Below are 15,945 nucleotides of genomic sequence, written 5' to 3'. Positions count from 1 at the left end.
GAAAACAAATGAAAGAAAAGAGAGTTCACAAATCAGTGGTTATGTTTGAAATGTCCATTCATTTAGAGGTGTAGTACTAGTATTACCCATGCATTCCTTGAAATATAATTCTTGTTAAAACAAAAACATTTTTGTAGGGAACATACTTTTATAGTGTTAGCAAAAGTTAGAAAACATAATAGGAAACACAGAGAATAACCAAAAGTGCTAAATATACAAAATTATATTGCAGTGACCAATTGTTATAAAAGTAAATTCCTAATTTAAAAAAATGTAGACTTAGGTAGAACAATGTAAAGAAAGATACTAGATTCGGCTGAAGGACTGCAAATATTTTTCTCTTTTAAAATAATGAAATGCTGGTTTGCTTGAATTAGAAATGAAACATCAGTGACTATGTTTATATATTCACACATGTAGGATGGTTAATTTTTGATTGACCATATAACGAGGACTCTGGGATGGAATATGAGCTATTTAAAAGAAAACAAACAAAATAAAGAAAACAAAAATATATCAATATTTGATAAAAACTAAAATATTCCATATGCATGTTTTCCAGATTTAAATGTTGTTGGCCTACGTACTCACATTAAATTTTTAAGTTTGGTTGACACCAATAATCCATGACCTGTTCCACATTATGTATTTAAATTTGTATTGCCTGAATAGATTGCAATTCTACATCTTTTGTGTCTGAATATATAGTCAATGTGATTCAGAAATTATGTCCTAGGTAAGTCTTCCTTTATGCTTATTGAAATAGATGTTGACAACAAGAACCAGTATTCAATCTTTCTTGCATAATTTCATTTTCCATTTCTGTAATCCCAGCTTCCCTCGCTTCCCCATTTTTTGCATTCCATTAGTTGTACTATGTCCATAGTGTTGCACTGAGCATCTCTTTCTAATTGGCCATAGAGTTCCTTAGTATCTTCTACCATTGGTATGATTCATGAATTCATGCACTTATGCATGATTGGTGCATTAACCTATATCACAGGGTAGCCATTATTTGCAGTAGAAGTCACTCTGTCATTTAGAAAAAGTTATAGTTCAATCCCTAGTAGTGCCTTTTTTGAGTATATAAATGTGATAGACAGACAGATGGATAACCCGTTCAATAATAAAGATGTATTATCGTTGAGAAATCCTGGAGAATTTGTGAAATGACAAAGGACAGGAAGCAAATATTGCTCCATCTTTAAAAAAAAGTAGAAGTAAGAGATCTATCAAACTATAGATGAGTCAACTAGATATCAGTGGCTGGGAAAATTTTAGAACACACATCAAAGCAATTGATCCATAACTACCTTGAAAAAAGTGTGATAATTACCCAAAGTTAGTATTGCTTTTGTTAAGAACAAATCTTGCCAGACATATTTTTAACTGAGTAACTTCCTTAAGAGAATATGAAAATGTTGTATGCCTAATATAAATTGATGTGAATAAATTATTTGACAAATTAGCCTATCATATGCTGATTAACAAGCTACTTAAGTGTGAACTGGATTCATGAAATTAAGCTACATAGATGGTTGAAAACACTAACTCTGTCTCTCTCTGTCTCTGTCACTCACTCACTCGCTAATAGATGAAAGTGGAGAGAGTTCCTATGAAATTTGCTGATGAAACAATATTGAATGGAATAGTTAATATACTACAACTGAAATTAAATTAAAAATGACCACAATGTTAGAAAGTTTGGGTCAGAGTAACAGAAGTTGACAATTCTTCACTTAGGAAGTAGAACTCAAATGGACAGGTAGAAGAAGGAGACTACTTGGCTACTATGTAGTAACTGTTGACTACAAACTCAATATATGTGGCTGCCCCCCCAAAAAAGCAATGTTAGCTTGCATCAGGAGAAATATATTTCCCAACAATAGGAAATAACTATTTAATTATATTTTGCTTTGTCAAGATCTTACATTAAATTCTGAGTCTATTTCTGGAAACACTTTTAAGAGATTCAGGAAAAAATAAAATTAGTAAAGGGCAGTTAGAATGATTGGAAGTATAAAAAAGTTGTCTGAAGGAGCTGGATATCAGAAAAGATGACATTTTCCTAAAAGGTTGACATATATAAGAAAATAAAGAATCTTCATATGATATGTACTGCAATCATACTTATAAACATTTGCTTTAAAATAGCCCATTCAAATCAACTTGTATTTATTTATTTCTGAAACATCCAATTGAGTATGCTTGGTGTACTTTTATTAGGCATTAGAATCTATTCTGAAAACATGAGCATTATAGACACATGCAGAATATATTTGTTAGCGGTAAATATAGTAGAGATGTGCAAATCCTTCAAGAAATGCTTGACAAGCTATAGAAATAAAATGGGATCGAGGCAACAATTATATAATATAAAAATTTTATTAATTAAGTTCATGTATTTGAATCACTAAACAAGCTATATATTTTAAAGTAGCTGCTATGTGACACCACTTAGGGTGACGCCAAGTGACTGGGTATGCAGATCCATGCAGAGATTGACAGAAACGGCTTGTAAAGCAGTTACACAAGCTTGAAAAAAGACGTGGTTGTGTTCAAATGTTAACCAAGTTTACTTCTTAACTAGGTTTTTGCAATATTTCAAGTTCAGTGCTCCATTTTTTGATAATTACACAGTTTAATAAAACTGGCTCCCTGTTCCGTTGACCAATGCCTATTTTTGTTATTTGTGGAATTACATGAAAAAAAACAACAACCATAGTCTACTGTAGAACATCAGGCATTTGTCACCTATTATCCAGGAATGGCACAGAGCTACATTCTGACACCTCTTCTTTTAAAATTTTATATTAACTCACAGACTTAAGCCAGAATGAAACCCGGATTCCAACCCTCCATATTAAGTAGTAGTTCTGCTACATTCAATACATGCTGAAGCTATCCTCCAAAGCAGTCTTTGTGTTAGATTTTCTGAAAATAATTCCTCATTACCATGCCTGGAGATTAATACCTGTAACATCATAAATCAAATCGATGTCATCAGATATTTGAGCATAAAACTCCAACTATCGGGTACTTCGGCCCATCAATAATGGGAGAACAAAACTGGGTCCCAAAATTTGCAAATGCAGTTTTACATTCTGCCAATCACTATGATCATAATTTTCAGGACCAAGTGGCAGTCACTTGCTTTATAACACATGATTTAACCTGAATCAAGGGAGGGAGAAAACCTGTTGGAAAGAGTCCCACTCCGTAGTGAATCCTTGCTAAGTCTGAATGCAGTGGCAACAACCTGCGTGGGACTTTGCCACCTGACATACTGGTTCATATTGTTTTAGGTAATGCTTTAGTCTCCCTGCCAAGGAGCAATTTTAGAACTTTAGGAAATAGTGGCAACCTCACACATTTACAGTGCAAAGAGTTTTTAGACTATTACTCCACCATACTTGGCCCCGAGAGGATTGCCTGAAACAAAAGGTTTTTGGATTGTAATTTTCAGAACAATCTAAGTAATGCCCTAGCAACAAATGCAATAGACCTGCTTGGAGGCTGTTTTCCAGTGCTAAACATTTATCAGAAATTCTTTGCTAAACTCATAGGAGAACATTTATTGGGATCCACTTTCATGTTTTGCCATCCTCATTTGTGAAAAAGTAGATTTAATAACATTTATGCTTGAAAGAGACTCCACCCCTGTTGCAGGAGTCTCTTTAATATGATTTTGTATCTTCTTTTACACAACGTGACAAGGTCATCCAATACCCTCTGTCCTTTTCATAGTATCCCTAACTACTCTTAACTGAGTTGTATCTCTGGATATTTCTAGATGGGTTGCCAAATTTATTTCAGTTGCTATTGCTACTAGATGCTCAATTGTTCTTCATTTAAACAGTTTTTGTATATTTATGACCAGTTTTATTCAATCATCAGTAAATGAAAGTAAAACATTTTAAAACCTTATGGCTATGTTTCTGTTGTTTAAAAATTAGAAACAATGCAGAGAAAATGCTGGGAAGAATAATATTTTAGGGTGGAACAAAATATTGCAAAGATATTATATAAGAGGCACCAGGCTGGATAAGTTAATTCTACTTTATTATAAAGCTACATGAACAAAATCATGCAAGTCTGAAAGTACAATGGTCCAATAATAATAATAATAATAATAATAATAATAATAATAATAATAATAATAATAACAACAAAAACAACAACAACAACAACAACAACAACAACAACAACAACAACAAGTAAGTTGGAAGGGACCTTGGAGGTCATCTAGTCCAACCCCCTGCTCAGCCAGGAAACCCTATACCATTTCAGGCAAATGGCTGTCCAGTCTCCTCTTAAAAACTTCCAGTGTTGGAGAATTCACCACTTCTGGAGGCAGGTTGTTCCACTGGTTAATTGTTCTAACTGACAGGAAGTTTCTCCTTAGTTCTAGGTTGCTTCTGTCCTTGACTAGTTTCCATCCGTTGCTTCTTGTCCTGCCTTCAGGTGCTTTGGAGAATAGCTTGACTCCCTCTTCTTTGGAGCAGCCCCTGAGATATTGGAGCACTGCTATCATGTCACCCCTCACCCTTCTCTTCATTAAACTACACATAGCCAATTCCAGCAACCGTTCCCTATATGTTTTAGCCTCCAATCCCCCAATCATCTTTGTTGCCCTTCTCTGTACCCTTTCTAGAGTCTCAACGTCTTTTTTACATCGTGGTGACCAAAACTGGATGCAGTATTCCAAGTGTGGCCTTACCAAGGCATTGTAAAGTGGTATTAGTACTTCACTTGATCTTGATTCTCTCCCTCTGTTAATGCAGCCTAGCACTGTGTTGGCTTTTTTGGCAGCTGCAGCATACTGCTGGCTCATATTGAAGTGATTGTCTACTAGGACTCCAAGATCCCTCTTGCAGTTATCATCATCTTTATAACTTAATAATTTAGGAATGGTATATCGAGAGCATCTTGCTCTTCCAACTGTGCAGCTGCGAAGATACTTCCTCTTATTTGACCATTCCCAAGGCAGTATATCTTCCAAGGTCATTCCCATATACCATTACACTTTTGGACTCTAATCCTTTAAAGGCTGGTAAAATATACCATATAGTCACATGCCATACATCACACTTGAATACTGTAAATATTATGAAAAGACCTTGTTCATGACTCTCTTAACATCCTGTAACATTAAAAAGTATTATAAATTTCATTTAAAGTGATTCTTCATCCTACAGTTAAGCATTTAAATATCATTGATATCAGTGGGTATTAAACATAACTTGCATTATCTCTGGTCTTGCCAGTAATTATTTATTTATTATTTATTATTTATTTATTAATTTAATTTATATACCGCCCTTCTCTCAAGAGACTCAGGGCGGTTAACAGGGCAATACATAAAAACAGATACAAAAAATTAAAATTATTAAAAACATGATTAAACAGTGCCCATAATACAAATTTAAAATTAAAGTCATAATAACAATCCCACCCCGTCCCATCAGGCTAGGCCCGCTTCCTTAAAGAGATGGGTTTTAAGGTTGCGCCGGAAGGAGCGGAGATCGGGCGCCATCCGGAGCTCTACCGGAAGATGGTTCCATAAATCCGGTGCACCCACAGAGAACGCTCTCCCCCTGGGGGTCACCAGTCGGCATTCTTTGACTGGCGGCACCCTGAGGAGGCCCTCTCTGTGGGAGCGTACTGGGCGGAGGGAAGATGCCGCCGGCTGCAGGTGCTCCCCAAGGTATTCTGGACCCATGCCATGGAGGGCTTTGTAGGTCATTACCAACACCTTGAACCTCACCCGGAAGACAACTGGTAACCAATGCAGCTCGCGGAGCAAAGGTGTAACACGGGAGTATCGGGAGACCCCCGATACAACTCTCGCGGCTGCATTCTGTACCAGTTGGAGCCTCCGAGTGGTCTTCAAGGGTAGCCCCATGTAGAGAGCGTTGCAGTAATCAAGACGAGAGGTCACGAGCGCATGAGTGACCGTGCGCAAGGCATCCCGGTCTAGATAGGGCCGCAACTGGCGCACCAGGCGAACCTGGGCGAACGCCCCCCTAGTTACAGCTACAATATGGTCTTCTAAAGAGAGCTGTGAATCTAGGAGGACTCCCAAGTTGCGAGCCCTATCTACAGGAGGTAATGACTCACCCCCCATAATGAGTGGTGGGATATCCTGAATATCCCGAGATGCCGGTACGCACAGCCACTCCGTCTTGTCAGGGTTGAGACGAAGCCTGTTCCTCCCCATCCAGACCCGGACCGCCTCCAGGCACCGGGACATCACGTCGAGGGCATCACTGGGGTGGTTTGGGGTCGAAATGAAAAGTTGGGTATCATCAGCATACTGATGGTACCCAACTCCAAAACCACGAATGATCTCACCCAGCGGTTTCATGTAGATGTTGAACAGAAGGGGCGAGAGGACCGACCCCTGAGGGACTCCACAAGCGAGAGGCCTCGCGGTCAACCTCTGCCCCCCTGTCAACACCGACTGCGAGCGTCCCAGGAGATAGGAGGAGAACCACTGAAGAACCGTGCCTCCCACTCCCAATCCCCTGAGACGCCGCAGCAAGATACCATGGTCGATGGTATCGAAAGCCGCTGAGAGGTCTAATAGGACTAGAACAGAGGAGTATCCTCTGTCCCGGGCCCTCCAGAGATCATTCACCAGCGCGACCAATGCCGTCTCCGTGCTGTACCCAGGCCTGAAGCCCTGTATTTTTGTACTTATGCAAGGATTCACATACCAAAGGGTACATTGTATAATTAAAATTTCAAATATCAAAAGATAATTGAACCAGGAGAATTCTGTAGTTGGGATTTAGTACCCGTACAATTGTCAGCGTCAGAGACCAGTGTCAAATATCTATTGTTAACTAATTTCTTGAATATTAATTTCAATTCATGCAGCGTTTGTTAATTGAACTAATTTATTAAATAATTTGCTGACTTTTATCTGTATTTTTAGCATTGTTGTATGTTTGCAGTGGTATTATGCAATTATGTCATTTTTCTAGTTTATTACACATACTCTTAGTAAAATAAATATATTTAAACTTTAAACATTAGTATGATAGATGCAATACTTACGTTTTATACATATCAGCGTATATACAGATCATATATTGTATCAGCTTGATTCTGCTGCTGATTCTTTGTAAATAAGTAATGCGCTAGCTCTCAACTATGACAGAAATTTATGTTCCAGGAACCTTAGGTGTTTGATCCATTTTCATGATGTAAATAATTTTTATTATTTTAAAATTAAATGTGTGCTTAGTAGCTACTGTACAGACCTTAAACTAATTTGCATATGTCTGCATACATCTCCTCTCATAAAACCTACGTTTAAAAGGTAAGGGAATTAAAAACAGAATAAAATAAAATAAAGCAAAGAATGTATAGAGCAAGCAAGTATAGTCAAGCATAGAGTATACACCAAAAAAAACCCCTCCAAAAAACAAATGGGGCTTACTTAACTGTTATTAACATTCACCTCTAATATCACTTCATTTATTTGTTAGTGAGTTTTGTTAGTTATAGGTTCACTCTGTTTTATTTCCTGGGTAAGGCTAATATATATAATGTTGGAAGAGTACTGTAAATTTTTGTGGATTTTATGGCTGTACATATTTTGGAATGGTTACAATCTTAAAATTAACAAAATAAACATTTAATTAATATATTTCATGATATATCATGTTTGTGCTCAGCACTCAGCAACATCTATACTGAAGCTCCCAGAAAGTTGGAAAGTAATTTTTCATTTGTTCAGAGATGACTAGTAGAATATAATACTTCAAAATAGCTGGATCATACATCTGCAGTACAATGTGTGTATATTATTAATAAATAATCTCTCTGGAGCTCAGTTGGTGACTACATATATGTGCTTAAGTTTTTTTTAATGATACCTTTTATTTATCATTAAACATATTTATATATTTAGTTTTAATCACATCATTTCTTATATCTACTTCATGTGTCATGCACAGGCAATGGTATAGGTTTTTAGAAGCATTTTATCAGTATTTTGATGTGTACACAAATGGATTTGCCAAGGCATTCTTTAATGAACAATCTAGATTTTTAGGCATTCTTTTAAAGTAAATAGTTGAAGCAATAAACATAAAATGGTTGATTCTATTATATACCAATCTTACTTAGTAATCAAATTAATTTTACTACAATTAATTTAGTGCAATTGACTATTCTTTAATTATATGGTTAACCTACAGTGTTGTTCCTCCTGCTGAACTAATAGACATTTGCATTTGTAATAGGCTGCAATAATTAAACTCAGACTATAATGTTAATACCAAATTTGTAGAGGGATTCTGGTAGGTGTCCCAGATCACTGTATTAGGAATCCTCTTTTATTCCTTGTTACCACTGAATAACATATGAAAAAATAAGTACACTCCATTGATTTTTTTAAAAAACTTTTTCAGCATATTTCAACATAGAGATGTTTGACCTTTAGTTCAACAATATTGTTAGATTAAAAAACAACAACACAAAACAAATACCATACACCTTTTACATTTTGTAGTCCATTGTGGTGGTGGTGGTATTATTATTAGTGTATGATGTTGTTAGGACATCTTTGTGTACTTTCCAAGGTGCGCCACAGGAAGGCAAGCTGGCTTCACACTAGAAAGTAAGACAAGGGTCTCTTCCTGCAGTGTCATCTAAGGCCCTTTCCTTCACCAGAGCCACCTCACAAACTAGTGTCTCAACTGGCAAGGTTCCAAGCCAACAGGAATCTGACTGCATGCATGGAGTACCAATTTATCTACTTACACAGAACATACTTTTGAACTGTAAGCTGGACAGACGCTGAGGTGAATGATAGGAGCTCATCCCGCAACACAGTGCTAGGACTCAAATCTCTGGAGCAGAGATCATCTCCAGCATCGTTAAGTCACTGAGGCACCACGGTTCAGTCCATTGTGTAATTTAAATAAAATGTCTATTTCACATGTAGAAAAAGTAGGCATACACTTAATTTCTACAGAAAATACCTAAAATAAGAATCAAATGTACTAGATCAGGTGCATGTGATAAGGTCTTCATTAGGGCAGAATTGGAAGGAACCGGACTTATTTAAACCTCAAACATTTACATTAATTTGTTTTTTGTTGTTAAAGCGTGCAATATCACCAGATTGAAAGAGGGTTTGAGAAAGAAGGTTAGTGAAGCCTATGGGAAGAGATTTAAAATGATCTCCAAACAATTGGACATCAATCATTCCACTGGCCATCTACAATTATCTACAAGTGGGAAGTATTTCAAATAACTGCCAATTTGCTTTAGCTGAAGAAATTTGCCCTGGCTTTCTCAGCAAGTTTAGTCTGAGAGTAGAACACAAGATACTAAAAGAAGTCTCTAAAAACCCTAGAATTTCATCATATGACCTACAGTTGGTTGTTGCTAGGATTGATGTCCCAAGTGCATGAGTCTACTGTTAGAAAAAATCTGCACAAATTTGATCTACATGGAAGGCATCCCAGGAGAACAACTTTGTTGTCCAGAAAGAACTTCAAGGCAAGACTAAAGTTTGCTCATGAACATCTAGGCAAAGTCCAGCTCTGGAAAGACAAGGCAAAGATAGATTTGTTTGATAGCATTTCACCAGAAAAACCTGATACCAAAGGTAAAGCGTGGTGGAGGAAATGTTATAGTTCGGGCTGCTTTGTTGCCTGGATTCTTCATTGCATCAGAGGATGCTTGAGGATAATGTGAGACCATCAGTCAGAAGATTGTAGCTCAACCCAAAGCGAACCTTTTAACATGACAGTGACCCTAAATATTTCAGTAAATCTACCAAGCAATGGCTGGAGGAAAAAACAAAGGAGAAAGTTCTTTAATGGCCAGATCAGAACCCAGATGAAACCTGTCAATCTCCTTCATTCAGCTGAAAAAAAATTCATGGGGGTTTGTGGGGAAAAACTTTTTCCAGTCTATGTCAGAGACTGGTATATAGAAGAAATATCTGTTTGAGATTGTTTCTGCCAAAGGGCCAGATATTAAAGTCGAGGGATGCACTTGCTTTTCCCACAAAGCAACAGCAGAAGGAAATGGTACATTTGTTAAATTTTGGTTGAATAAATGCTTTTTATTTTTTAATAGGGGTTTTTTTTGTTCAATTACATCACCTTTATTTTTATATACTGCTTGAATGAAAGTAACATGTCAAAAAAAGAAAGAAATACATGGGGTGTGCTTACTTTCCCCCCCACAACTTATTAAGTGTTTTTCAATCATCTACATAAGATCAGCAGAATCTAATGATAACATTTGGGTTCTTCTTGCTGGTTTATTTGTTTGATGTTGCCAAACAATTAGGATCAATAATATGGCTTTACTAGTTAGTCTCTTATATGATAAATAGGTGCTTGAGAAAATTACGTTCATAAAAAAGTTGCACACGCTTTAAACACACCCACATTAAGACTGCAGTTTTAGGCAGAAAGAAAGATTTGTAAGTCAAGAGTGATACTCTACAGCTGTAGAATTCTGGATGCCCTAAGAAGGCATGATGTGTGTATTTCACAAGGCATTCTTCTGGTTTTGTTTTGTAGCCTAACAGCAGTGGTCAAGTAGTAGGGAAAATGCCTGGCCATTTTACTCCAGTTTTGGCACCCTCTCCCCATCACAGTACGATGAGACCTGTGACCCTGACTATGACAGACACTAAGCCCATCACTACATCCACTGAAGGTGAGGCATCTTCACCTACAGCAACCAGTAAGTATTTTGCCTAGGGAAAATCAATGTCCATCAAATGATCAAAATACTTTCCAAGTCAGGCCAGTAAAGGCACCTTTTCCTCCTATTTGACCAAGTAGATGCTCACAGTTAATATAACGTCATGATAGTTTTACAGTTAGTCCTCAATTTAACAATCACAGTTGAGACCAAAATTTCCATTGCTAAAGCAAGATGGCTGTTAAGTGAGTTGTGCCCAATTTTTGCCACTGTCGATAAATCCCACTTGTTAAGGGAATCTCGTGGTCGTTAAGTGAATCTGGCTCCCTTCCAATTGACTTTGTTGGAAGTCAGCTGGGAAGCTTGCAAGTGTCAATCACATGACCCTGGGACCCTGCAATCGTAAATACATGCTGGTTGCCAAGCACTCAAATTTAGATCAGGTGACCATGGGGATGCTGTTACAGGTACAGTATAAGACCAAGGACCAGTTGTAAGTCAGCTTTTTTAGTGCTGTTTGTACCTTTGAACAGTCATTAAACAAATGATTGTAAGTTGAAGACTACCTGTACTCTACAGTTATTAAAAGTCAAATTACTCCACAATCCTTCTGATAGAGCAACCACAGTAAAGAGGATAGCTAATTTGATCAACAACTGCCAACAGAAAATTAAAGCACATTCAGTTTTTAAATTTAAGATGGACATTCTGAAAACATTCAGAAGCATAGTCAAGATTTATAGCTGCAAAACTGCTGACATCTGAAATCCAAAAAGAGAGGAGGAGATCCAGCCGATTGCTCCTAAGTGAGCTTTCTTGAAAGCAGATCTTGTTCCACAACATTAGACCCAATTAGCATAAGTGTTTTTATTCATTAGAATAATGAGAACCCTTTGGAATATCTGTATTTGAAGAGATTTAAAAACCTCTATGTAGCACTCATTCATTTATTGTGTTCAAAACTCTGCTTTTTATCCTATAGTCTTCAATGGAATTGCAGTTCTAGAACAATACTCTACCCTTGCTTGAATCAAATTGCAATATTAAACATTTCAACAAATTGCAACATTACAGTAATCATATTAAGTCTGCTGGAATGTTGGTTATCCATCCATGCTGTAACAGCTTACCATAGCCTATGCAATGGACAGTTTCAAACACAATGGTAACTAATGATATGAGGAAAGTGGCATGAAATTTGCACACTGAATTTTATCTTCTTACTCGTTGCTTCCACTTGGTTTTGCCATCACTTGGAAATACATCTTACTAGTTTCACAAAACCATTCAAGGAGTCCTTGAATTAACCTGCATTTTAGTTGAGATGTATTTTTTGCAATTATAGAACAAACATTAATTTATTGACTATAATTCATTTAATAAGTACTTGCAGTCAGTGTTATGTCAGATGATTTGATAGGGCATGCATAAGCGCTTAAATTAAAAATATTTAAAAGGGGTGGGAAACGTGGTCCTCCAGATGCTGCTGAAACAATCCCCAGCAACTTCAGCTATTATGTCATAAGAGTTGCAGGACTTCACATCAAAGTCCATAGATTAACATCCTTAAACCAGTAAGAAAAATGATACCAATTGAACTAAGTCTGAAATGTACTCATTGTTGTAAATAATGAAATGGAGAGTGAAATTGAGAACAGAAAGTATGTTAGCAATCCTGTGTGGCACAGGAAAATGAAACAGGTTCCATTCCACTAAAAAAGAGGTAGAGGATTTAAATTTTTCCTGAACCAACTTTTTAAAACAGCCAAATTCCTATGTGGTTGCTTGGGAGAAAAGTTGTTTCGGGCAAAAATCTCAGATTTTTTTTGTAAGTTTGCCTTTGACATACAGTGCATCTAGGTCCCTGGCAGAGGCTCACTCTTGGTTGATAGTAACCGCTATAAGCGCTGTTTGAGAGAGTTAGATTGGTTCTGCTATGATTAATCTAACATTAGTATAAGGTAATCAGGTAACACTTTCAAAATGATTTATCTTATGATTTTTCATTTCTGAAATTCATCCTTTTCGAACAGCAGCAAAGAAGCTTTTAATGATCCAAAGTACCACATCCAGTGCTTTTTTTGTAAAAGAAAAAGGTGCCGGAACTCACACATGTCATACAACCCGCCTTGCCTACCCTACAAGGTTCCATCCCAAAAAGGTGCCGGAACTCCATTCTGAGCGTTCTATGACAAAAAAAAGCCCTGACCACATCTGTCAGAACAGAATGGGAATATGGTTCAGATTTGATTTGGTTGTTAGAGCTTTCATTAAATCTTACCAATGTTCCATCTCAACAGATCACTTAGGAACCATTACTCAAATAATAGGCTAAATAGTGTTAAGTGCACATAGAGAATATTAAACATTGTAATAGTATTTTTTTTGAAGACTCATTATAGATCTTCAAGAGAAGAAGCATATTACAATAGCAAAATATAAATAAATTTTATTTCTGCATGAAGATTTCACTTTTTCAGTGGTAATTATTTAATGTGTACATTTTTAATGTACGAAAAATGGAACAGATGACATCTAAAACTGATTATAGTTCATATTTTCTTTTATTGAAAAGTGTCACCACTATCTAAGAGATAGTTTTACTGAGGAATATACTCGCATTTAATTCTAATAAATCAGTGCTTATGATAAGATCTGTGGCACAAAAAGACACCAACATTTATCTCTAATTATATATTTTTGGCTAAGTGTTACATGTCAAAGTTGATCTACTTAAAACTTTTATGAAAAAATAATATTAAAATGATTGTTCTCATTACAATTAAGAACACCCACATTCCTACACCCCACTGTAGATACATCATTTATTGTAGCTCTTCAGTGGATTTTTAATGGTAATTCTTTAAGAAATTATATTGGTATTATTTTGCAAAAAGTGAGTCTGTATTTTTGAAATTACTCCACCTTTTATTTACTTAACTTTCATTGTTTAATGATTTGGTTATGGCAGTCAAATCTTTATAAAATTATAGATACAGTGACTCAAAATTTAAGAAGTGGAGCAAAACTACCAATTTCATTCAACAGACTACAGGTAGTCCTCAGTTTATGATGACAGCTGGGACCCGAATTTCCATTGCTAAGCAAAGGAGTTGTTAAGTGAGTCATGCTGGATTTTATGACCTTTTTTGCCATGGTTATTCAGCGAGTCACTGCAGTCGTTAAGTGAATCACGCCTTCAATATGTGAATCCAGCTCCTGCCCTTGACTTTGCTTGTTAGAAGCCAGCTGGGAAAATCGCAAATAGTAATCAGATAAAAACACTGGTGACTCTGATACCATCATAAATATGTGCTGATTGTTGGGCGTCTGAATTTTGATCATCTAACCATTGGGATGTTGCAACAGTTGCAAGTGCGAAGACTGGTCATAAATCACTTTTGTAAGTGCCATTGAAACTTCAAGCAGTCACTAAAGGAACGATTGTAAGTTGAGGACTATCTGTACCCTGAGCAATCCACAGTTTGTGCCTTTCACTGGAAATGGACTTATTCTTGATTCAAAGAATAATCTACAGACAAAAGGTTCTCGTCTCATCTTCTGTTTTTCACGCACGTGATTCAACAAAAGAAAATGTTAGGATCCTGAACCTCCTAGGCTGAAGGATCAGTTTTTACGCTGTCTTTTCTTCACAAGTACTTAATTTTGAATAGTGATCATAATATTATAGTTTCTACCAGTGATTTAAAATAATTAGCTCTCCCTGGAAAAATGCCACATAAAAATAACTCTTAAATCAATGTTTACATTTTGTATATTAATAGTATTAGAAGCAATGTACCTTGTACCCATACTCACACAAAGTCTTAAGGATTAGTTTTACCTTGCTTGTGCCTCCACCAGTAGAATTTCTAATATAAAGTGGTGAAAGAAGATAAGAATCAGATTGAATTAACTTCACTTCAATGAAACTGAGGAAAAACAAATGATTTAGAAACTTTGTTACTGATAATGTAGTTCTATTTTTGTGCAGATTCCATTGAAGTCAATAGGCAGGCTTGAATTATACCCTTAACCAGATTCATGCTTCATAATTCTGAGTCTCTCATATTTGAATAATATGAGGTAGGTTTCTATCTTTATCAATATGTTTTGTTCTTCCTTAATCAGCCTATACAGCTTCAGGTACATCCCAAGCCAATCGATATGTGGGACTAAGTCCAAGAGACCCTTCCTTCCTACACCAGCAACAGGTGGGCAAGTTTCACATAGGTATTATCAATGAAAAATACAAATATTTGCAGCAAGTTCCTTCATATTTGCTATCACTGAATTTTAGTGTAGAACAGGATCTCAAGGGATTCAGCCTCTAACACTGTTTAGGAAACCTCCTGTATTTACCTGATAAACCTTTTATGAATCTAGAAAGCAGGGGGGAAAAATGCTACTCAGAATCAAGGAAAATTGGTTCACTAGCTATCGTTTTCCATTTCAGTTTTAAACATTTAAAATGTTCTCTGTTAGCATCAAGTAATTCCAAAAGAAAAATTATATAATCAGGTTATATTGCAGAACGTCCTGATTCCTAGATTAGGAGGATTAAAGTGCTTTGTTAATACTTGTAATATAAGTTGCAACATAAGTTATATTTCTAGTAGGATTTTATATGTCACATCTCATTAATACTGGGCATCTGATGCAAATAATTTTCCCCAAAAATGAAAATATAGTTTTAGGGTAGTGGTATATTAAAAGGTGTTATGCAAGGAAACCCAGGAATTTATTTATTTATTTATCTTACGTATTTGGCCACCCATTTCCAGGAAGTGATTCTGGGCAATGTACATTACATCGGAAAAACCCTGAATTCTAGTTATCCAAAATTAATATATTGTTCATGATAATGAATACAGCTTCCTTTCATTGTACTTTGGTGGGCATTTGTTCTTGTTAACCTTTCTTGTGATATAGTGGGATACTGCAGTGATGAATTTGGAAATATTTTTTGTCCTCCATGCCCAAGTGTGGTATTTTGTTCTTGTCGTGTCTGTCTCTTTGTGGCCTTATGGGCCACAGCACAAAATCAGCAAAATCCCTAAACTTGATAGACTAGGATAAGATACTTCGGATTTTAAATCCCATCATCCTCACCAGTATGTCCAGCAGTAAGGGATTATGAAAGTGGTTGTCTAAAACAGAGGTCTCCAACCTTTCCGGGCTCGAGGACCGGAGAGAAGGAGAGCAGCTTCAAAATTGGTATGTGTGCACACACATACATGGGGCCACGCACACTGGCGCAGC

At 36.4% G+C, this 15,945-nt stretch overlaps 1 protein-coding gene across 6 annotated transcripts in view; it reads left to right on the top strand.

The window, feature by feature from the left end:
• Positions 1-15,945, top strand: part of NFIB (nuclear factor I B) — a 204,375-nt gene that overhangs the window by 158,367 nt on the left and 30,063 nt on the right. For 3 of the 6 annotated variants that reach the window (XR_014025195.1, XM_081318239.1, XM_081318237.1), the window contains exons 9-10: positions 10,557-10,722; positions 14,815-14,897. The exons of 2 other annotated variants lie outside the window; for them this stretch is intronic. Coding sequence is in view for 3 of the 4 variants with exons in the window: in XM_081318239.1 (XP_081174365.1) it covers positions 10,557-10,722; positions 14,815-14,897 (249 nt within the window). In the remaining variant the exon portion in view is untranslated. The remainder of the gene's footprint in view (positions 1-10,556; positions 10,723-14,814; positions 14,898-15,945) is intronic. One more of the 6 variants, XM_081318238.1, reaches the window with a different exon arrangement.

Source organism: Vipera berus (genome assembly GCF_964194415.1).
Source record: "Vipera berus genome assembly, chromosome: 2".
NCBI classification, from domain to species: Eukaryota; Metazoa; Chordata; class Lepidosauria; order Squamata; family Viperidae; genus Vipera; species Vipera berus.
The sequence above is the reverse complement of the archived record's forward strand: the minus strand, read 5'-3'. Positions and strand labels throughout refer to the sequence as shown.